Source organism: Lepisosteus oculatus, chromosome 3 (assembly GCF_040954835.1).
Source record: "Lepisosteus oculatus isolate fLepOcu1 chromosome 3, fLepOcu1.hap2, whole genome shotgun sequence".
Taxonomy (NCBI): Eukaryota; Metazoa; Chordata; class Actinopteri; order Semionotiformes; family Lepisosteidae; genus Lepisosteus; species Lepisosteus oculatus.
The window spans coordinates 70,689,543-70,713,321 of NC_090698.1; the positions used below are offsets into that span (position 1 = coordinate 70,689,543).

General features: G+C 39.4%; 1 protein-coding gene across 6 annotated transcripts in view; it reads left to right on the top strand.

Annotated features, from left to right (window-relative positions):
• xrcc4 (X-ray repair complementing defective repair in Chinese hamster cells 4) overlaps positions 1-23,779 on the top strand; it is a 156,016-nt gene that overhangs the window by 5,573 nt on the left and 126,664 nt on the right. For 3 of the 6 annotated variants that reach the window (XM_015360694.2, XM_069187508.1, XM_015360684.2), the window contains 2 exons: positions 10,982-11,166; positions 13,221-13,414. In XM_015360694.2, coding sequence (XP_015216180.2) covers positions 11,028-11,166; positions 13,221-13,414 — 333 coding nt within the window. In that variant the 5' untranslated portion in view covers positions 10,982-11,027. Of the gene's footprint in view, positions 1-7,530; positions 7,560-7,726; positions 7,766-10,981; positions 11,167-13,220; positions 13,415-23,779 lie in introns of those variants that run through there. The other 3 variants (XM_015360674.2, XM_015360688.2, XM_069187509.1) reach the window with 2 other exon arrangements.

Consider the following 23,779-nt stretch of genomic DNA (forward strand, 5'->3'; position numbering starts at 1 on the left):
GCAGCCTCTAACTGTATTGTAATAGAGTTATAAATAGTGAGTAACCCCAAAAAGACTTAAAACAATTGTTTTAAAACAAATTTCTTACTACTTCTCTGAAAGTAGGGTTAGTATCAATTATATAAAAAAATCTTTACTAAAAAAAAAAACAAAACATAGGTTTGGTCTGTATTCTGACATGATATTATAAAATATGCTTCCAACTAGCCAGGTTTTCACATGACAGCCCCATATATCTCAGTGTTCCTCCACATCTGGCTCAGCCTGACTTTTGTTCTGTAAAATGAGTTGTGCCAGTCTTGTCCCTGTGATTAATGGTAATGAGGCACCTGCACCCATTTATAATGTGGGCTGGACAGAAAAATGCTGCACATTTTGCAATGGAAGAGGCACATTAAAAGCTGCGGGATTTGAACCGGCAACCTTCCAGCCACAGGCGCAGATCCTGAGCCACACAGCCACTGCTCCGCCCCATTATCTTATTAGTTAATAGATTAATCACATTAATTAGCAAGTCCATCTCATGTGTGACTATTAACAACTTTTAGAGGCCTTAATGACCTCATATGGCATGTCAGCTATAACTACAGTGGGTGCACCACTGAACAACTTTGGTTGATGGAGGGAGAATTGGGAGAAATGGTCATCTGCACCAGGTCAAGAAAACAAAAGGTTAACAACAGACCAACTCATGTGCCTGAGGCAAGTTTTATTGGTGTTGAATGAATTTTCAGTGATAAAATGTGTTCTGAATGATGTTCAGACAACCCCAATACAAATTGTAAATGCTGTCTTCTGGAATCACATGGTGAAGATCATGTGCAGTTTTTTTGACATGTGTGATTCTGAACATTCAGAACTGTTTCTTCACATTTCTACAATTGATCCGTCTGAGACATAAGCAGGGGCTACTACTACTGCTATGTAGTAGAGCGGTATATCTCTACTATTAATAGATATATTGAACGGTATATCTGATATATCTGTGTTGTGGATCTGAATTCAGACAAATCACAGGGGGTTTAGGATTTTTAGGGCCAGAACTCCAATAGACTTCTTAATATTAATGGTAATAATCTGCAGCTGTCAGCAAAGAAATATACCAGCAGCCTTTAAATATATAAATTAAATAACCAATTTGGATTACATAAGAATATGCAAAATCATGTGGTAATTCTGTGCATATACACAAAATACTTTTATAATTGTGTGCACTTTGACCCCTGTGCAACTGATTCACAGTGATTATTCTTAATCATTCGCTTATTATTGTTTTTTGTGCATAATCTTTTGTTTGCTCCAAATAAAATGAAACAAAAAAAATTGGTGAATAATGCTATACTCTCTCTCAGTCTTAATCTTCTAATCCGCTGTTTTTAAAGCAGTGTGAAGTGCTGACATGGTTAGTCATAATGAAATGAAACATGTGGTGCCTGGTAGGGAACTTTGTGGGTTGAGTCTTGGCACTGCTGATGTTGGGGTCATCCTCACTCTGCTGTAGGTACCCTTGAGTATTTCATGTGAAGCTGGGTGGAGAGAAGCCAAGCTCAGCCCTGTCTGTCTGGTATGGATATTTTGTCAACATCTGGTTAATGCAGTAGGTATATTCGGAGATAGGGATCTGTGTTGACTGTCTGTTCTCACAGTGCACATGAAAGTAATTGGGTGATCTGTACATTAGGTTCAACGTTGTATATACTATATTAATCATACCAGATTTATATTTACAGATGCAATACAAATCTTCTGGGTTTTGCAGTAAATTGACTTGAAGTTGAATCCTTTTTAGTCACGAACAATAGTAAAAAGTTATCTAGATATGCAACACCTGAAGTCTGCAATTTGTAGTTCAGTATCTTGTGGTGTCCACAAACATTCATTAGATCATTGTTAACCATGCTGTGTAACTCAGTGGCCAACGAAGATAATGAAGGTATGATGCTTCATTATACAAAGAGTGTGTTAAACTGCCTCGAATAATGGTATCAGGCAGATTATAATAATGAATATAAAGAGGAAGCTATCTCTCTCTGCCAGATTCTCAAGGTTAAGGGTGACTTGCTTCTACTTGGCCAGCAGCTATATCACTCTGCAACTCATAACTGGCAGCCCACTGGAGCTCAGCAGGTGTGAGCCTGGTCAGTACCTGGAGGGGAGACCTCCTGGGGAAAAACTAAGGTAGCTGCTGGAAGAGGTGTTAGTGGGGTCAGCAGGGGACGCTCACCCTGTTGTCCATGTGGGTCCTAATGCCCCCGTATAGTGACGGGGGCACTATACTGTAAACAGGTTCCATCCTTCGGATGAGACGTAAAACCGAGGTCCTGACTCTCTGTGGTCTTTAAAAATCCCAGGGTGTTTCTTGAAAAGAGTAGGGGTGTAACCCCGGCGTCCTGGCCAAATTTCCAATTGGCCCTTACATGGAAACTACATGGATAACTTATTCATATTTATACATGAATAACTTGTTTGCTACTTACAGCCCTTTAGGGCAGGTTGTAGTTCTAAGGATGGGATGTAGTGAGAGATCGAAGATGTCATTAACTAGGGATTGCACCTGTGCTGTACGTGCAAGAGTTAGGAGGTACAGTACAATATGTGCCTTGCCCTTTGAATAGCTGTCTCTCTCTCTCTTTCCTCGAGGTGAGTGTAAGTTACAAGTGTAGAGCATGTTCAGAATGTTTCTTAATTACAGCACAGTTAATGACAGCAACATAGCTGTAACATGTTGTTAGCTACCCACTTATCACTACGGACACCTTGAATTAGGGAGCAGTATCGCCACATAATTTGACATAGTCTTTCACCCTTATAAATTCTAATTTGGCAGCCTGCGCTTTTATTGGTGTTTGTTGACCTAGGTGAGTGATGTGTTCATGCAAATTGGATACCTTAGGTTGCACAGAGTAATCAAGAACTGGCTTTCACTCTCACCAAACAAGAAGGTTTGTCTTTATGAGATAGAATAAAAAAACGTAATGCCTCCCAGGATCAGAAAAATGCCTTTCCTGGCTCTATTTAGTTAATGTTTGCACTGCAGTAAATTTGACTGTGAATGTGACAGAACCCAGAAAAGTTGCACTTATGTATATGGAAAAGTAGGCACTACTGTATATAAGTAGCATTACTAATTATAATAAAATAATAAAAGCCTGCTTTCCAAGCAGCAATGATGAGGTAGACCTTATTGTACTAGACCATGCAGTACAGTGAAGAATCATTTAGTTGAAACATGGGAACTTCTATGAAAATATATGGATTATTTTAGGTCTTGTGTAGAACAGGACAAGCTTTCAAGTCCTATAATTAAGGGCTTCTCACACTCCTCTACGTGCATCTTATCTGCTTGTTCTTGTTTTACTTGACTTGTTCAACTTTCTAATTTTAAAAGGTGACTGCACGTTTACAGAGATGTCTGTGTGGGGCACAGCCAAGCCTGCCTTTCTGCTGTCAGTTCCCATTCAGTGTTGCAGTGAATGGTGACAGTCAGTTCATTCCCAGTGCAAGGCAGCAACCTGCCAGTGAGCCTTGACTGATGGGCATGGGGAGATAACAGGCGAGTTGTTCCCTGTGGGCCTACAGAGGATCCCCTCCTGTGCTCTTCCCTCCCTCTCCAGGCATTTGCCATCCAACTTAGACTGCAGGTGGGGGCCGTGGAGTCTGAGGACAATACTTGTAAATCACATTTATTGAGAAGCTGCAACAGTCAGGAATTGAGTTGTTTATCTTTAGCACTTTGTCTGGTTGGTGTTAAGCCATTATAGTGTTTATGAGGCAGCCAACAGCAGGAGCAGTAACCTGGCAGTTTTAGTTGGAAGGCATACAACTGATTTTGGCTGGCATAGCTACGCTCGGTTGCCATCTGGGAGCTGCCAGCTGTGGTCAGAAGTCGCAATTCTGCACTTGCGGCCTTCTTTATGGCACATTTTTACACGTGAGTGCAATATTAATGCCACTCTCCTCTGACAAATTTTGTGTCTGAAGCTGGTGTGCGTCTCTTGTGTGTTCAATCCGTTCTTCGTCAAAATCATCTGTGGCCTGTGACGCATTCAGACTCCACCTATGGTATCCGGCTTTTGAAGCTACAAAGTGATGCATACACAATGGTTTAAACTTAAATTCTTAAGAGGAAGAAATGAAATATGTTGATTGTGTTTGGCACTGCTTGTATCTGCACGTCTTCTTGCAGAGTATAGAGTATAACCTTGGTGCAGAGTATCAGCTTGGTGCAGAACCTGCCCATTCATCCTGGCAGATTTGCTTAACCTCTCTCAAGTTCCTTGGGGATAACTTATGGACAGCAGTTTCTTTCCACATGTCCTTAATAGGACTCAGGTCAGGACTTTGACTTGGTTACTCAAGGGTATTAACTTTCTTATTCATAAGCCACTTCAGTGTAGTTTTGGCCTTGTACTTTAGATAGCTGTCCTGCAGAAAGGTGAATTTTTGTCCCAGTTTTAGATCTGAAGCTGGTTTTCCACTAAGTATTTTGCTCTATTTATGTTCTCTTCAGTCTTGACAAGCACCCCAGTACCTGCTGATGAGAAACAGAACTGTCACATAAAGTCGCCCCCATCATTCTTGACAGTCGGGATGGTATTATCTGAGTGAAGCTCTGTGTTGGGTATGTGTTAGATGCGACTTCATTTAGACCAAAAATGATAAGAATGCTTCTTTTGTGGAATGATTGGGATGTTGATGACCAATGAACATTATCTCCTCTCATGGTCATGGAATTCTCTGTCAAAGTGTCAGGTGGCCTCATGGTGGCATCCTTAACCATCTTCCTCCCTGCCTGGCTGCTCAGTATAGAGGGGCAGCCTGACCTAGACAGTGTCTGGGTGCCTTCCACCTCTTAATGATTGCCTTCACCATGCTCAAAGAGATATTAATTTTTAGTCTTTGAAAGATTTGTATCCCCTTTTTTGCTCTGTACCTTTCTACATCTTTATCCCTCAGTTGTTTTGAATGTGTATTTGCCTTCATGGTTCAAATATAAACTTGAAATATACTACCTGACTGGGGGACCTCACAGAGATGGATGTATTTACCCTGAAATAGTTGTGAACCACTATTATTCCACACAGAGACCACTTAACTAACTGTGTGGGTTGTTAATTTGATTTTTCACTATCATGACATTTCCATTTTTAATTAAAGAAACAAAATATAAAGACTATGCAAGGGTGTGAATAATTTTGCCAGATCCTGTCCATACTGTATATACTGTACTACAAGGAAAATGTTTTTCCTAGGGACCACCTGAACAATCTGTATGAATTTGAATGTCTCAATACAGGTTAGGTAAAAAGGGTATTCAGCTTCCTCTCCACATTAATGGAACTATTCAGCCAAATTCTTTCATTATCTCTGAAGTTTCTCTCCTTCCTATCACAGTGCAGCTCCTGAGTGACTGCTGATTTAATTTGGGTGCTTGTCTGTCGTTACTGTCGTTAGGCCATTGTCTTGTGTGCAGATGTTACTGTGTCTCAGCCATCCTCTTTTGAGGTTAACGTTTAATCTGTTCTAAAATATAAATAGTCTTTTTAATCTTTAGCCCATCTTAAACAGCATGACTGTTTTTTCGTAATTTTTACTTGTAATTTTAAATCGCCTTCATTTTTTTTTCTGATGTCTTTGGTCAAGTTGACTTTGTGTTACACATTCTTAAGCGACAGTGCTTTGTATTGGCATTTGGAGGTGCGTATTTGCATGTTGTTTTTGTTTCTGATTGCATATTTTAGTCATAATTGCATATATCAGTTCAGTTAAATAAGCATTGGTTTTACATTTTGCTGTATACTTCACTGAATCATGAACTTTTTCAAAAGCCAACATCACTTTACGGACGCCCCACAGTCAGCAGCTACTAGTGGTTTCTAGGTAAGGATATTTCCAATGGAGCGTTCCATGAGTATGGATCCTGCTATACTGCATGTGTTTCTTGCAAATCTCGCGTTTCTATGTATCTTGCCATTGACAATGATAATTGATTTTCCCCAAGTAGTTTAGAAAGCAATAAGTAAAAAGCAAAAAAAGCAGTAAGTAAAAAGCAACAACTGCCCAGAGGCTGAGGTTGTTAGGGAGATCGAAGTGCAATCACAGAATTTGACATTCGGGATTTTTTCAACACGTCCAGTGGTCATTTCTTGTGTATCCTAATGTGGCTGGCCAGGAAGACAACATGATCGGCAGCACAGTGGGTGTGAGTGGGAGATGGGCGATGGGGAAAGGAGTGTAGTCGTGGGTCTTGTAGGTGCAGGTAGAGACTGTGTGGGAGCACCTGGGTTCTTATTCATCTTGAGAGCGAAGGTGAATTCCTGCTGTACATGAAACATTAAGACGTTACTGTAAAGCAGACTTTTATATTTCAACGCTGAACCCATTTTTCACATTTAATGGGAACAAAAGCCAACTTTTCAGTGATTTCACAAGAACCCATTTGCTTCATTCTGAAGTCATTTCATGGGGGTCACTGACAGTCCTTGAAACTTGGAATGAGACTTGAGTCCCTGAAATCTCCAAGTTACTACTACACAGTGTTGTTGTTGGATTCTCACACCTCCCTTTCCCAGTAACATAATACATTTAATGGGTAAATTAGTTCATCTCAGTCCAGTAGGAATGGTTTTAATAGGGAACTGCATCAGTGTCCAAGCTGCAAAGGAACACGTAAAGGCTGCATCCAACTCTGGTCTCAAATTATCGAGACCTTGTATTTAAAAGCCTTCACACCTGAAGAAGGCTCCACAGCTGAAATGCTGCTTTTTCTACCTTCAGGTTGGAATTGCTTATAAAAGGTAAGGAAGAAATGCACAGCCTTGATGTATATTGCATACTGGAGCATATTCTATTACACATAATATACTATTACATATACTAATATGTCATTCAATACCGTAACTTTTATCCTGGTGGTAGATTTGTCACTGCCAAACCTGATGTGGCTCTTCATGGTTTCAGATATGTTTGAGATACGATGTAAGGAGTGTTGCATTATTGGCATCATACTGTGTGGTGGTATTTTGTTACGCAGCCTGTGTTTTCCGTGGAAGTACCCATAAAGTACAAAATAAATAATAATAAAAAGAATACCCATGGAGGAAACAGGCCAGTGATTCTCAGCTCTGGTCCTGAAGGACCGCTGTGTCCTTTGGCTTTTGACCCAGCGAAATATTTCTTCGTCGCAGTCAAAAGGCTCTCACTGTCCCGTTTGAAGTGTGTCTGGCAAATTTTCATTCAGCCCTTATAAAAAGTCACATGGCATTTGAAAGTGGTATCAACCCTGAGCCGTTTTCAGTTTCAGGATGCCTCTCGTTCCGCTGTGTGAGCTGAAACATAACCAGCAGGACTTAAGTGGAAGGAAGAAGCAAACGGTCGTGATGGGCCCGTTTACACAGTGACATTCCGCGTCCGTTCAGCATCCGATGATTGACTTTGAAGAGGTTTCGGATCAGAAAGAAGGGAGCAAATTCTTAATGACTGATTTGTTGTTTGTTTTAATCCAGGCAGAGTGCAGAAAAAAAGTCAAGACAAGCAAGCAGATCAATGACAAGATTACAGTAAGAATGATAAAAAACAGTAGATACAGGGGTCCCCAAACGTATGCACAAAAGGTTTACAAATTATGGTCGTCACATCTATGGTGGTACATAAAAAAAAAATTGGTAAATATTCTCTTACCTAAAGAGGGTTCCACAGGTATAATTGTTTTTTTTTGTCATTTCAGCACGGAGCTAATCTTTCTCTTTATTGGAATGTTTGTTGAGTAAGTAATATATAAACGTTGACACATTACCCCTCTATGCAGTTTATTGTACTCAAAGGTTAAGTTTCCATAACCACTGAGAGTACAAGCCTCTATAGTTCTTACTGCCAAGAAAATTACCAAAAGATATTGATACTTACAGTGTATAAAATATTGTCTTGCTGCCATTTTTTAGTTTAATGCTCACAATTAATGTTCGTGTCCATGGTTGAGTAAGTTGCCTCTTTAACAATAAATTGTATTGTTGAAGCTCTTTTCTGATTCGTAATTCCACTTTAGATGTTATAATCAGCCCCCGAGAAAAGCCTTTTGTAGCTCTGGAAGCTTACACTGTTGTCCCAGGTTTCAAGCAGACCACCATAAATATACTTACAGTATTTGAGTTTATTCGACATTTTAGAAAGCACTTTTCATGTAGGAGGTGACCCAGTCCATTCAGCAAAGAAGAGGTCCTTTGGCCCATTTAGCCCCTCTGCGAGCAGTGAAGGTGGTATCCTGGCGATGTGTGGTAGCCATAGGATAGCAGATCACCCACTGCACAGCGGGTGAGCTAAAGAAATGAGAAACAGCCTTGTATCATTGAATTGAGAATGCACTTTAGATGGGAAGAAAAGATTGTAATCAGATATCAATATCACCACTGTCAACACAAGGTCATCCATTTTAATCCAATTGTATGGTTCTGTTTCAATGAGTGGGCACACATTTGTCCTCTCTGCTGTATAAGCAGTTTATATCTGAGAACTGGAATATTTGTGCACTAGTCCAACTAATTCATATTGGATACCTACTGTATACAGTACCTGTGCATGGTACATGTCTGGTCCATACAAGATCCTGTCTGTTGCTTCTACAGCTACTGTAATTTTATGAATCAGTGCATGTATTTGATATTTTCTATTGGTGTTATCTAACTTGAAACCATTCAGGGTTGTTATGAAGTGAGGGGTTGTTTTCATTAAGCTGCAGTGTTGTTTGGAGTAAAAGTGAGCCTTGGAGGCATGTGGTTTTTAACATACCCCTGGGCCTTGTGAAAGGCTTCAATTGCAAACCAAACATGAAAACCTAGAAGAAAATTGTTCCATTCATTTTCCTCTGAGTGTTTCTTAACAACTGTTGTTGTGAGTGATGGAGAAAACAGAACATTATGGTCTGTGCAACTTATCAACGCAAGGTAAAAAGATGCATTAATTAATGAAGTGTTTCTTGCTTTTCTGATTACAGTGCCTTGCACAATTATTCACCCACCGCAAAGCTTCTACATTTTGTTTCTGTCTGAGCTTGCAATAACAGTACAACAAATCTACAGAGTCTACTTCAAACTGGTAAAGGTAAAAATGCTGATGGCGAGCAAATAAATGAGATCTTTATAGAAAATGAGAAGATTCTCAGTTGCATAAGTATTCAACCCTCTTTATTACGGAAGACCTAAATCAGTTGAGGTGCAAAATAACAGTCTGAAAGATCACAGCATTCATGCAACGTTCCCTGTCTGTGTGTAATCAAAGTGGTGTGAATTGACCAGTTCAGAGTAACTGCATCTGTCTCTGTAAGTTCAGTCAGATACTGCATTTCAAGCCATTTCAAGCTCATATTGTGACACACCAAATTGACCATGAAAACCAAGGAGTTGTTGAAACAAATTATGCATAAACTGATAAAGGCATAGAGTAGAAGAAAGCTAGTTTAATTCAGTGAAGTTCATTATTGACAACTGGACTGGAATTTGCAGCATATTACCAAGACACAAACTCAGCAGCTGAGCAAGCAGGTAAGTGGTTAGTAAAGTAACTGTGAAGCCAACAGTGATTTTGAAATATTTGCAGTTTCTTTTGTCTAGAATGGGAGTTGTTGTTCATACACTATCACTGTTCCCAGCATGAGGTAGTCTCTATGGGTGAAAGCAATGACAGAAGACATTCCTGCAAACAATTCATCTCAAATCTTCTAGAAAATACAATGCAGACATGGAGGGTAACAGAAGGGTTTATGATCAAATTAGACAAAAACTGATGTTTTTGTAGTCTAAATGCAAAGAGTTACATCTGATGCAGGCCCAATACAACACATTACCCAGTCAACTCCACCCCAGCTCTCAAGTATGCTGGTAACAGCATCAAGTTACGGGGCTGCTTCTCTTCAGTGGAGACGCATGTCAAGACTAAGGGGAAAATAGATGGAGCAAAGTCTTGAGAAATACAGTACTTGTTTTAGTTGCCCAAGAATCTAAAATCGGTTCTAAAATCACATTTCAGTACAGGGCCAAAGCACAATGAAGTGGTCCGACAACAATGGAATGAATGTTTAAGTTAGTTAAGATCACTTTATTGGCCATATAGAATTTCTTACATTAGGAATTCGTCTTTTTGCATACCCCAGCTTGCTCTCCATGAGACACACAGACGAGGAGAGAAGCTTGGGGTCAGAGCGCAGGGTCAGCCATTTATACGGCGCCCCTGGAGCAGTTGGGGTTAAGGGCCTTGCTCAGGGGCCCAACGGAGTAGGATTCCTCTGCCGGCCACGGGATACGAACCGGCAACCTTCCAGCCACAGGCGCAGATCCTTAGCCACAGTGCCACTGCTCCGCAAACTTCAATGTTCTGATACGAATCCAATAGAAAGTTTGTGACAAGGTTTGCTTGACGATTGTTGACTGTGAATTCTCCCCAGTCGACTTGTTAGGAGTGAAATACGTTTGTCAGGAGGAATGAACAAACATACCCCATCCCACTGTGCAAAGCTTTTGTGCTGACTTTCAACCTCCCGCACATATGACATTGATCATTACAGTTCTAAATAAAACAAAGTTCATTTGTAAAAGCAAATAAGTATATGCATCCTAATGTAATATTATTGGCAGGTGCTGAATACTTTTGCAATCACTGTTGAATATGGACTGTTGTGTGTATTTCTCAAAGGCCTATTTAAATATTTCTTGCAAAAAAAAATCTCATTTTAAAGTGTATTGTTCTGTTTAAAAGAAAAGAGTATTTCATAAGCATGACGTTCCAAGAACATCAGCATACTGGGAGAACAAGTCTGCCTTGCAAGTGCAAGTGTACTAGGTGACAGAAGATCTGAGAAAGCTATGAGATCCTTTCCTATGTGGGAAAACACAAGCTAAAACATGGTTACTGTCATGAGATTTCAAGATAAGATTCAATATTTAAAAGTAGATTTTTTCAAATCAGATTGATTGTCTTATATCTGCCTCAGGTCCTGGAGCAAGTCTGATCGATTGTGTTTGCCAGAGTGTGGAGGAATGGGTACCAGTGTGCGTCGAATCAGCATTTCCTCTGAACCGGGCAAAATCTTCTTCCTGCGGGTGAAGAGGGGGGAAGATCTTGGGTCGGGCTTCAGCGTTGTGCTCTGCGATGGTCAGTCTGCCTGGAGTGGAGCAGGTGAGAGGAACCAGGCAATGACATTCCGATTTCTGTTTGAAATCATTGAACACACAAAGACCCAAACAGACGATGAAGGATGCCAAAGCTTTTATTTATCTTTGCCAGTCCAGAAAAAATGCTACACATTACAGTAGAACATTTAAAAGTTCACTGCCGTTCTGTGTTTTCTCATCCGGTAAAGCAGCTTGTGTGTAGATGACTGTAAAAGGGTTAAAGTCACGTATTGGAGATTTGTTTTGCAATTTGCGTATCACTTTTCCTGGGACTGGCTAGTGTTTCATGCCCTGTCCTTAGATCAACCTCATAATGCCCAGCATTAAACCTGTTGTTTTAATTACCCATATCAACATACACTATATTGTATGTTCTGGCACTGGAACATTGAGTGAAATCTTACCTGTTACAAAATCAAGCTCTTAAAGCGGTTTTCTGTCTACCTACACTGTAAATAGATTTCTTTTTCATATCCCTCAGTTTTCAGGTATGGTTTCTTTAATACAGCATTGTCATTTCATTCCATTCTATAATGCATTATCCTTATTTTTTTATCTGACTCAATGTAGCAAATGAATTAGCCAACTACTTCCTTTTTCTGATTTCTGACAGATCTTTCATTTTGTCTTTTTGTTTTGTCTTATGATTAGTAGAAAACAATGTGTCATACAGATGAATCATACAGTCATACAGTTTGAATCAGTGATATGGAGAAAAAGTAACATTGTTGCACAAAACTGACAAATCAAAGAATTCACAATCTGCTTCATGAGCTTCACATCAGCTTCACAAACAGAAACTTATAACTGATAGTGCAGTTATTTAGGTAATTCAGAAATTCTATTCTCAGGATTGGTTTTTCTTATCAATATGCTGTAGTGTGCATATGTATATGGACACCTGCAGTGTTGAGCTCAGACTGGACGGATATATTTCACAAAAATGACAACTCAAATGGAGACATTGAGAGCTTTGGTTGAACCGCAATAAAGCACACCTGTTGATACATGATGTTGGATCTGGTGATTGCTGGTGGTGATTGAAACTCTCAACCTGGCTTCTGTGTATAATCAGCCTTGAATCTAATGTAATACGGTATGTGAACAGCTGTACCTAGCTGATTGATTCTGCAGAATGTTATAACTGATTGATATACACTTGACAGAAATGACTCCTATCATTGTATCCTGAAATCTCTCGTACACCACACACATACTGGAGCAAGGAGCATTATAGTTACCCAATTCGTTCAATACATATTATTTGAAATGCAATGAAAAACATGAAAATATATCTTCCATACATATAATGGGCAGATCTTTTAATAGGATAGTGCAGCATTCATTATGTACCAGTTGTACCAGACTTTACATGCCTTTTATTAGTCAGTAGTGATTCTAAGGGCTCTTCTGTTGTTAGGTGTAACGAGTCTTCACCATCTTTAGGACAATGTTCTTATTATATTCAGACAGATATCTTCCACACAGTCAGTTTCTTATAATTAAATCAGTAACTTTTGATATCTCGTTTTAGCCTTAAAACCAAAATGAAAGGTCTTTCATTAATCAGGCGTCTACTCATAATAATTGTGGGCATATTCTGCACACTGTTTTTTTTTTGCATGAGTATAGAATAGTGAAGCAAATTCTTAAAGGTTATTTCAGTGCAGCTCTTGAAGGGGATGAAAACTTCGGCAGTACCTTTAATACTTTAAATATAGAGTGAATTTCAGTGAATGACAATTTGTATACAAACATAATGTAAACCATATCTTCAAAGCTCATTATAAATGTCTGTAAATCCTGCATTATCTATCATAAAGCAGAATTGTTAGTACTGTATTCTAACTAAAGGTATGTTTTTTTTCCCAAATGATGGTGCTGTATACATTAGGTTATGTGGCCCATTACCTTCAGATATAACACTAGTTTTAGATAAGAACCGGTTTCGTCATTCAACTCCGTCTCCAATCTATTGTTCGCATGTGCACATAAATCTTATGGTAAGAAGACAGGACGCAGGTTTTACTGTATCTCTGTTTCTGCTTGCAAACCTAGTGTCTGAAGAGGAGGTGTCCAGAGAGGCTAAGGAGATGGAAATGAAGAGAGAGAACTACGTTAAGGACCTCAGCCAGGCTCTTCTTACTGAAAGATCCCAGGAGCCTGTTCGTTACAGCTTCCATGTCTCCAGAGATGGATTGGAAACTGGTGCTCTCTTTTTGTCTTACGACAAAGTGCAGAAAGAGATCTCGGCAAGTAGCAGAGTTTACCGTGTTTATGTGTTGTGTAAGGAAGTGATTCCACTCTAAACTTGGAGAGACTGAAGATGTGACAGGAAGGCTGGAAGATACAGTTCCATGTTAGTGTTTCTGGTGTTGACGTTCAGTTCAGTGTTCTGAACAGCTTTTAGCCTTGCTCACAGCTGTGAGATTCAGTACAAATCAGACTGAAGACACAGATTTCAGATTTTAACATAGCTGTGATAAATATACATGCAAACATGCTAGCACAAATCCTGAAAGGCAGGCAGTGTTTAGGAGAGAAGAAGTTGGTTGATTTAGATCAAGGTAGCAAGAAAGGTGATGTTAATATTCATCTGATCAAAGCATTAACAACAGGAATCAAGATAACGAATTGATTTCTTGATTTCAAACAGGCAGTTTCGCATTCAGTGTCTCCCAGTACACCCTGTGTATGTAAAAACATCAATTATTTTGTACAGTATATTTCAGTTTAATGTTTAGTTAAATCTAAAAGTAAGCAATGCATATTAAATCACTTTCAAGCTTTTGATTTACAAACTTCACACATTAAGATCTTATGGGCTCAGAAATCTTTGATTCTTTGAAAAGAATGAAATATGTAGTTTGTAATCACTGCCAGTTTTTTATTGCTATTTGTATTTATAGGGATACTGGAAATATTTTATATTCAAGAATTGGCAGTAGTTAGGGGAATGTACTAAAATTGAAGGTCTAAACATAATTATCTGCTTCTATATAAAGTAAAAAGCTGAGTATTTTATGATACTCTCTGTAGTGTTAAAGCCTTTCCCTTAAGAATTCTTAAAATTCTGTATAGACAAGTTCTAAATCATAAATGTTATCCCACTGATCCCACACTTTTAATCTTAATAGGAAACTGTTCTTGGTTTAATGATCTTGCAGACATGCATTTGCTTCTTGTCTCAGATCCTCTAGCAATGATTAAGTGAGGGTTTGACATAAAGCTTTCATTACAGTTTACTTTGAGTGAAAATGCGTCTACAGTACTTGCGTCGGACAAAGAGAGTTTTGTGTAGCATTAAACACATACAGTACTGGGTATCAGGATGTGCAGCGAACCATGCATGTCAATATGCAGAATTACCTGTTGTATTTATTTGTATTTGTGCCCTGAGGGAATTATCTTCTAATCCCTTTGCTTTCTGTATTAAGGGTCTGAAAGATATGGGTTGGACAGTTCTGAGTATAACTAATGTGCACTAGTGTAGAAGCTCTTTTGTGTGTTGCAGTTTCTTTGTAACTGATGTAAGTGTGTGGCTGGTTCAGAAAGGCTCTTTATGTTGTGAATTTGTATTGCTGAGCTGTTCTGTAACAGTGTGCAACAGTGACAACAATTAGTGGCTTAAAGAGCATCCTAGCCTATTTTACAGTACAAATTGTATTGTACATATGATTTCACATGTCAAATGTGACTCTCACGACTCTCATTTTTACTGTATAATTACCAGCTCTGGGTCTTGTGGTTGGCTCACATATGAAAAGGGACATTTTCAGATTAATCGAAACACTTCAGCACCATCTTTACCAATGTTTCATGAAATCCAAGCCCAGAAATGGCTGACTGAAGGGATTCGAAACCCCTTCTGTGTGTGGTCTGAGGCTGGGATTGCAACTGTGGCCTTGTCTGTGCTCAGGGCTTGTGACAGCAGAGGTAAAATGCAGTTTGTATAGTCCTGGTGTGTTTTCCTTAAGATTAATCTTCTGAATTACATGTAGGCCCTGCTTTGTTTTGAGGTATTTCTTCCTGCTGTTAATCTTGCAATTAGATGTATTATTCTCCTTACCCTGGGTTATCTGGAGTCCAGTCCCTCAGGGAGATGTGAGTGGGTGAGTGGTCAGGCATCATAAAGAGTGAGATTAGAAAAGGAAGTTCCTTATCATCTCCCTAATGAACCTGTAGTCTCATTTGGCGCAAAACCAAGTTTTGTGTGTTTTACAGTTAAAAGTTCTACAGATTTTATAAAAAATAACTAGTTAAGCTTTTATCTGTATAGTATTTAATTGGCCATGCACATGTGTCAGTGTTTTCTTTAGTATCCTGTTGATGTCAGGTCAGTGAATTGGCTGGGGTGGGGGATTGGATTCATTATTTTGAAAGCAGTAAAACAGTGTCAGGAAACACTAATATATTGTTTACATTGCTGGGGTTCCATTAATGCAATTAACTTTTTTTTTTTGCTTTTAATAAATGGAGTATTACAGAACTTACAGGACTGACTCCTGGATGACACTGTCACTAGAAAAGTGTGGGTGAAAAAGCTTTAAAACTTAAGAGACTGGCGTTGCATTAGGTTTTAACACAGTGCAGCCTTGATGTGCTTATATCGTAGACAGTGAAGTTCTCCAGCTTGGGAGATGTGTAACCCAGGTGTCAGAAAACCACTGTCTTATTAAGGGGCTGTAATGCAGCCTCGGCAGTGTGCAGAAGAATTGGTTATTTCTTCTGGTTGTGTGTTGAACAGTTGGAGAACATGCCTAGTAGATGGCTGCATCAGTATGTGTGGACTGCAAAGGAACAAGAAAAAGTTTATTCCATGCTGAAAAGAGAAGAAAAGAAACACAATGTTTCAGCTGTGGAGCCTTCTTTGGGCGCCGGAACGTTGTGCTTCTTTCCTTCTCTTTTCAGCATGGAATAAACCTTTTCTTGTTCCTTTGCAGTCTAGGCATGCTGAAGCAGCTGTCTACTTGAACTTATTTAATAAGTGCCATGGTAGCAGATAGTGTATGATGGAGGAGCGACCTTTCTCCTGCGTCTTGTCAGAGAGAAACGTCACTCCTGCACCTGCAGTCAACTTTTTTCTAAGGGTGTAAGAACCAGGTAATGCCTGTTTCAGCTATTTAACACCCATATCAGCAAGCATTATCACTGAGGTGGAGATAAGGACAGTATATCCTGACTGTCCTTATCTCCACCAGTTCCCAGAAAAGCACCTTTAAAAAATAATATAGCAAACAGGCTGCTTTGCTGATATACTGTATATTGTTTAGTTACCCAGGGGACATCGGACTGTAAACGGCGACCGGAGCAAGTCAGTATTTGGGTGGTGAGGGGTCAGTGATAGCTGTGAAGAGCCATATAAACACAACGGTGACTTAGGAAGGCCTGTGACATGCTAGCAAACCTGTGCTTAGGGAGCAGCTGCTTGGAGGGGGGAGGCTGGGCCACCCACAATGTGACCAAAGATTTGGCTCACTAAAAGGGTGCAGCTCCACCTAAACAAACAGCCCCACCGCCCCTGACTTCTTTAGCTCAACTCTCTCTCGGAAGGAAGACACCCCCATCCATCAATAAACTTTTGTTTTTCTTAGACACAATAAAGGACAGGATGGCACACTTTTAAGGCCCTGTCACGTCTTCATCCTAAAGGAAATAATCAATCAGTGATCTGGGGATTAAAATGCCTCCGCGGTCTTCCCTGCTGGCCTTTTCCAGTGCTCTCTAGCCATTCAGCCTTGCCTTTCTTCAAAGAGTTAGTGCAGTAGGTTTCTCTTTGACTGTTACCAGCTGCTGAAGCACACAGTTTTGACAATGCCCATCTTTAAATGCCGCGAGGTCAGAGCAGATGTCCTAGGTCAGTTTCCCCAATTAGCCTGGCAGCGTAACGAAAGCCACTTATGAAACGATATCGGGATGAAGCTGTTCTTTGAGGTGCAGTATTTTCTGTATGACTGTATTATGCACACTGACCCTCTTACTTTGGGGCTTTTGTTTCTGAATTAAAAGATATAGGCCGTCCTTTCTAGCTTTCTGGTTTTGCCATTTTTACTCCCTCTTCAGCATTCTTCGTAGTAACAAATAACTGCATTTATCAACAACATGATGCCAGTAAGTGGAACTTACACATTCATCTCGTGTGCACAAACCTATTGGAATCAATGCTCTACATGTTTCCTCCTCTATAAGAGTCAATTTAATAGTTTCCACATGGCTACTCCAATATTGCATGTGTCATTTTCAGTTTTGATGTTTTATTTCCACACTTCATTTCCCTGATAAATACTTCACAGCAGCTATTTGTGGAACGTGCTTCGCAGGAATAGTTTTGGAATCAGTGCTTATATATCTGGCGTGAGTGATTTTTCGCACTTTGGAGTAAACAACTCCCACTTCAGTCCATCACCGCTACGTCCCAGTGTACTAGTACACTGTACTTCTGAAGATTCACTTTGTGCATATCATCAGCGTGTTTTGCACTGAAACCTCATGTTTGGCTAAATGTAATAAACCTGGGTTAGGGTAGGGGAACAAAGCTCTTTCTCCCAGATTTTCTCTAAGAAGCGACCATCTGGGACAAGGAGTGTTGCACTCTCCTTCCAACGACTGAAACCCTCCCAGTTTATTTTCTGATGTTCAGGCCTTGTGGAAAGGTAGTATGAAGTCTTTTGATCCACTCCGTTTCCTTTTTCTTTCTTTCCGTCTCTAAATGTAATAAACCTGTGTTGGGGTTGGAATTAAGGTTAGGATTAGGGTTAGGTTTATTTACCTGGGTGCACCAGAATCCTTAGAACATTGTTAGTTGGGAGAGTGTATAACAGTGTTACAGTATCCATATGGCAACTGAGCTGGCACAGGAGCTCTTAATTTCCATGAATACATATATACAGTACAGTTTCATTATACTTGGAAAATACGAACACTGCTTGGAACATTGAATATGTTTATTTTTTACTGAAAAGTTTAACCTGGGTTAAGCTTTCTCTTTCTACACAAAAACATGCCCGGGCTGAATGTGAAGGATTATGGGCAGGAGAAGCTCGATACCGTCGGCGTGAAGAGGAGAGAGCCAGCTACACGTGTGGAAGCTCAGGTTTTTTTTTTGACCCCACTATCATGGCAGCCCCAGAAAGGACCACCCTGCTTTTGGGTGAGATTGCGATTGAGATCCCAGGCTTCTGAATGGGGTATTGTTTCCGGTTGTATTGGCTCTAGTGGGTTGCATTTCCCACAAACACCACACTTTATATGACACAGAGAGCAGACTCAGTGACAATGGTTTGTGTTGTCTGTAGTTTCTGTTTCCTTAGCAAATCAAACCCAGATCCCTTGGTTTATTTCAGCCTATACAGACCTCTGATTAAAGCTAGTTTTATAGTAGGTTGCGCTTACTCAGTCCAATACATTGTGAATGCTAGTAACTGTTTTAGCCTCCTCCATACAAACCTTTGAATTTTTGACCAGCATGCTAATAGGCAAGCTTTCTGTGGTTAGTATCATTTCTAAATGTGATCTCAGGCATTATTCTTAACAATTAATAGCTGAACAAAATAAACAAGCCATGACCCTTACCATAATTATAACATTAGTATTAAATGTTTAGGGCTTTTTTTCTCAAAGGTGTTGAAGCTGGAACTCATTAGTATCTGCAATGCTGTTAACTTGGCATTAGGCTGCAAGATACTGTAAATTTCTCTTCCATGTTATTAAACCTTGTATGAGGAAGTGGCAGGGCTGAATTTTGGCGTCTGTAGGCCCTCGGCACTTTCACTCCGAAATGTGCAAAAAGAGGGGTGAACACCAATTGAATGACGTCGATTGACACGATGCACTTTAAACTCTTCTAATGCTAAACTACATGAAATGATGGAGTGAGTCGAGCGACCATCACTTAGATACTTCTAGTGTCTAGAACAGCTGCTAGAGAGCGTACGATTATTGATTTGGAGCACCTAGAGTTGATCGCAACTACAGTATGTTGTTTCAGCTCGTTTTTCGAAGGAGTGTTTCGAAACAGTTTTTTCAAAACAGAGTGTTTTTTGAAACACACTAGTGTTTCCCTCCTTTGTAGGCCCTAAACATTTCATTTGTAGGCCACTGGGAAGTGGTACTGGACGAGAAAACTGTACCTACTGTATATTCCTAATTTAGTGAGTTAGCAATAGCACAGACGTGGAAGATGCTGTAATGAGAGATTGAGCTATAGGATTCCTCCTTTGCATTTTTACAGATGCTTTACAACATTTTCTTGGCTGACATCTTCCTGTATAAATCAATTAATGATTGATTTGAATACTTTGATTTCTGTTGGGGTGGAGTTCAAATCTGTCACATACAGGAAAAGTTGTCGATCTGTGTTTCTATGAATGGTCAAAAGTGAAGTAGTCTAATCTAGACCAGGATTCTGAAAGGGCATTAAAAAATGCATGTAAAAGGTGGAGTCGTATGCTGATGGCTTCTTAATAAAATCTGCTGAGAATCCGTCTTTATATGTTGCTTTTGATTTTCCGTTAACCGAAGGAAATGTACCATGCCATTTAAGAATATGAGCTAAAGCAATGAACTGATGCAAGAGATTTAAGACCTCTAAGAATCAGTAAGGAGCTTTTTTCCCATTCTTTTTATGCTGTTGTCGAACAAAATAAGATTTTAAAGAAAGAGATAGTGTTTATAAACATATTTATGTAGTATGCATTATTGTTTTTGCATAAACATTTATAAATAGCAATTATTGCTGTTGTAATAAGCAAAATATATTTTTTACAGTTAATATGGTAGAAAAGTATAATTAATTTTTTTAAAAGGTCATCTCATGCCTTTTTGGCATAACTGTTTCTTAAATTTGGTCTGGAAAATGATGTGTCAGACTTGTTTTTCTGTATGATGTAATGCATGCTCAATTATATATTTTTTCTGTTTCTGTGTTTATTGGTTGAATGGGTACTCTGTCATTGGCCAGATGTGTTAGGGACACCTGCAAGGAAGACAAATGATTTTCTGGCAGCAGGCTGTTAGCTATTTGACTAGTTTTACTCAATCTGCTGGTAGAAATGCACTTTTGGTACAATGTCCAACTATTAGAAAATGCAGAATGGAAACTCCAGCTGTGATTGGGAACTTAAACGCTTTTCAAGCTATGTGGTCTCCAGTTTGGCTCATATAAGGCACAACTGCATGATAAATATGTAAACATCCACAGTCCTCCTACAGTATCTGTCCACAGAACAGAGCAGAACCTTTGGCTGGGCAAGGTGATTATAGTATCACCAAAACCTCTTACACTACGTCCACTTTTTAAAAAAATAAAATAGTTATTTTACAGAACATTATTAAATGCTTTACACTGCTGATGTCGGAATGATATTGTTCTCAGTGATTGATGTGGAAAGGGAAATGTGGTGAAATGGCATGAGCGAAAGACTGGGAATCTGGCATTTTGACCGTCATTCATTCAGATCATTCATTATGCAGAGTCCTGGAAAGGGCATGGGAACGTTTTCAAAGCTGGAATTTCTCTGGAAAAGAGAGGAATGGTGTGTGGGGACTCATCAGAGATTCACCTACCTGACTGGCTCTGCTAAAGCCTGATTTAGTCAGAACCATGTCACTGGCACTGGCTCTCTTAGGTTTTCCAGAAGGTTTTAGGGTGAACATTAAGGGTCTGTAATGGTTTTTATTTCTCTGGAATAGAGTAAAGGGGTGCACCTGAGCTGAGGACTCGTGCACATAACACTCCTGTTTAAAGGAGCAGGTGTTAATGATGAGAGACATTCACATGGCTACCAAGGAAAAGCGAGATAGACGGTTTTCTTTCTTGCGAGGTTGTGACTAGCAGACTCGATGATGAATGTTTATTCCCTGTTACATCATGCAGAGTACATGAATGTGCTGTAAATGCGACTCTCCAGAATGTCTTATAATTAGCCAGTGAAAAGTGAGCAAACACGAACACTTACGGTGTTACAATTTGCAGTTTATGAGCGAGGTTACAAAGCATTGTATCTGTATCTTTGTATCTGTAATACAAAGCATTACAGATATTGTCATTCTATAATTTCCTATGCAAAATGTAATAAAATATTTTGTCACGTTTCACCTTATGCTGTTCAAATTGGATAATGTTAAATTTTGGTTAATTATTGCTAAATATTCCCCATCACCTTATCTTCACGTCCTGGTAGTTTTTTTTTTTTGACATGCCTTTAGTCAGTTAATGAATTAAACACAATTGAGGAAAGCAAACAAATACAGGCCAGTGTTTAACGTTGCCTAGTACCTGGTAATGTATCAAGAAACCGTATACCTTTTGTACCTGCTAGTGGTATTTCTGTCAGTATGTTTGGTATTTTAAGTGATGCTTCTTCAAAAGGCTGCAATTACATGTGAGGAATTGCTGGAACAAAAATTGTTTAAGAGTAATTAGAGCCTGGGAACCACAATGCCACCTTCATTGAGAAGAATAAAAGAATTATATCACACTTGCTTTTGTGGAAAGCAGTATAAATGAAAATGTTTAATGCATGTATTTTTTAGACATCAATTATAACTCCCAGTAATTGAGCATTCCTGGGTTAGAAATGTGTGTAAGATTTGTTACATCCCAGAGAACGTGACTTGAGTACTGCTGGGTGCGAATACAGCTTCGCATTTGGCCAAGATTTAGCTGTTGACATTTCAAGCAGTGCTGATGTTCAAGAGCAGCTTCTTGAGATCCAAAACAGCGAGACACTGCACAGAAATCTTCCCAAAAATGCAGAATCACTAAGTGCGTTCTGGACCAAAGTGATCAAAGGTTTTTCAGCACTTGCCATCACAAAAACTAAATTTCCAAGACGCCTGTAACCAGAGTTTTTTTTCAGATGTTCCCTTCCAAAAACATGACCACTGTTTGAACAACTTTCAAAGTTTGTGCTTTGAAAAAGTGAAGGTTCATGTTAATATATATATCGATAAGCGTTTTGGTTGTGCTCTTTTTTCCTAATACACAAGTTGTGCTTTTGCAAAACCATTGTGTATAACCAACCAGTAAACTAATTATTAATCATATTTTTATATTATTTTGTACAAGCACCTAATTTTCCAAACGCTAGTTATTTAGTAACAATAATATACTTAATTTAATTCAGGTGGGTACACCTGAAGAAGGCTTCACAGCCGAAATGTTGTGTTTTCTCTCTTCTCATTTCGGCATGGAATAAACCTATTACTTGTTCCTTTATATACTTAATTTGCTGGTAAAGGTAATTTAAAGGAAATTATTTCAAACTGACCTTTGAATTGAGAAGCTTTCGCACAGACTTAATCTGGGTCCCAGTCTAAACTTCTGATTCATCTTAGTGCTTCCGAAGTTAGCAGCCACAGTTAGTATCCTTGTGACAAACATATATTTGCTTGTTTAAGGTCAGAGCTGGCTATCCTGTTAAAGGTCCGCTGATAAGCCCTGACATGGGTCAAACAGCTGTCTGCGCTTGCTAACTTTGACTCATCAAAATTGGCTCACCATTGATGAGCTGTATCCCGTGAAGGGGATATCATCCAACCCTAATATTTACTCTATAACTATTTATCCTCAATGTGTTTTACTTATAAAACTCATGAGAACATAAGAAACATTTCAAACTATAAGACGCCATTTCGCTCATCTGGTCTGTTTCGTAGTTTGTAATAAACTGATCCCGGAATCTCATTCCGCTCTTTCGAAAACATGGCTGTGTAGCTTGTTCCACATTCCCACAACCTTTTGGGTAAACAGTTTAAATTTCAGATTTAAAGATACTTCCAAGCAGTTTTCCGCTTCTGACCTGGGGTTTGTGTTTCACTGTTGTTCACTGGGTGGACTCTGTCAATCCTCAAAAGGACTTTGTGGACTTTGAAAACTTGGATCGGTGGCGGTTGTGGAAATCACCCTGTCAATGAGAAAAGTGAGATCTGTTGACATAACATTATAAAGGGCTGCAGTTGAGTCTCCCTGTACCTTTTGAAAATGCGCAGCATTCCCTGTTTCACAAAGACAGAGACCAAGGCTTGCTCTTCTGTTCTGCTGGACGTATTTGGATCTTAAAGTGAGCATGAAGGCAAAAGCAGTTGCACTCGCAAGATTTGAAAGTGTGCAAACATTTCACAGCGAGGGTCTGAGGGGGTGACCAAGGAGGAAGGGCCACAAACAATAAACAAGAAAACACTGCATTGCATTCTGCCTGCCATGTGTTGCTAGGCTGTCGACAGCCTGCACCATATAAGGAAAGACTTAGAAAATGGGAAGTCGCCACGCTGATGCCTTTCTACACAGCTGGGGCTCATTCATTTCGTGTTTTGTTAAACTTAAAAGATATTGTGACGGGCTTCTAACGAAAAAGGATTCAGTTAATCTCTTCTCAGCAAGGCCGTGTGAGTATCCTGGCATTAAGCAAGTGATGACAGAGCTGATCATGCACCAGGGTGCATTAAGATTCACAGTGGTATGTGTTAAAAAAACCAATATTGCCCTACAGAGATCAACATTTAATGAAATAATTCTCAGAGCTATGAACTGTATATATTTCCTGCCACATGTTTTTTTTAAGTTCTTTTCTGAAAAAGGCATCGAAAAGGTTGCTGTTTCCCATGTGATGGTACTG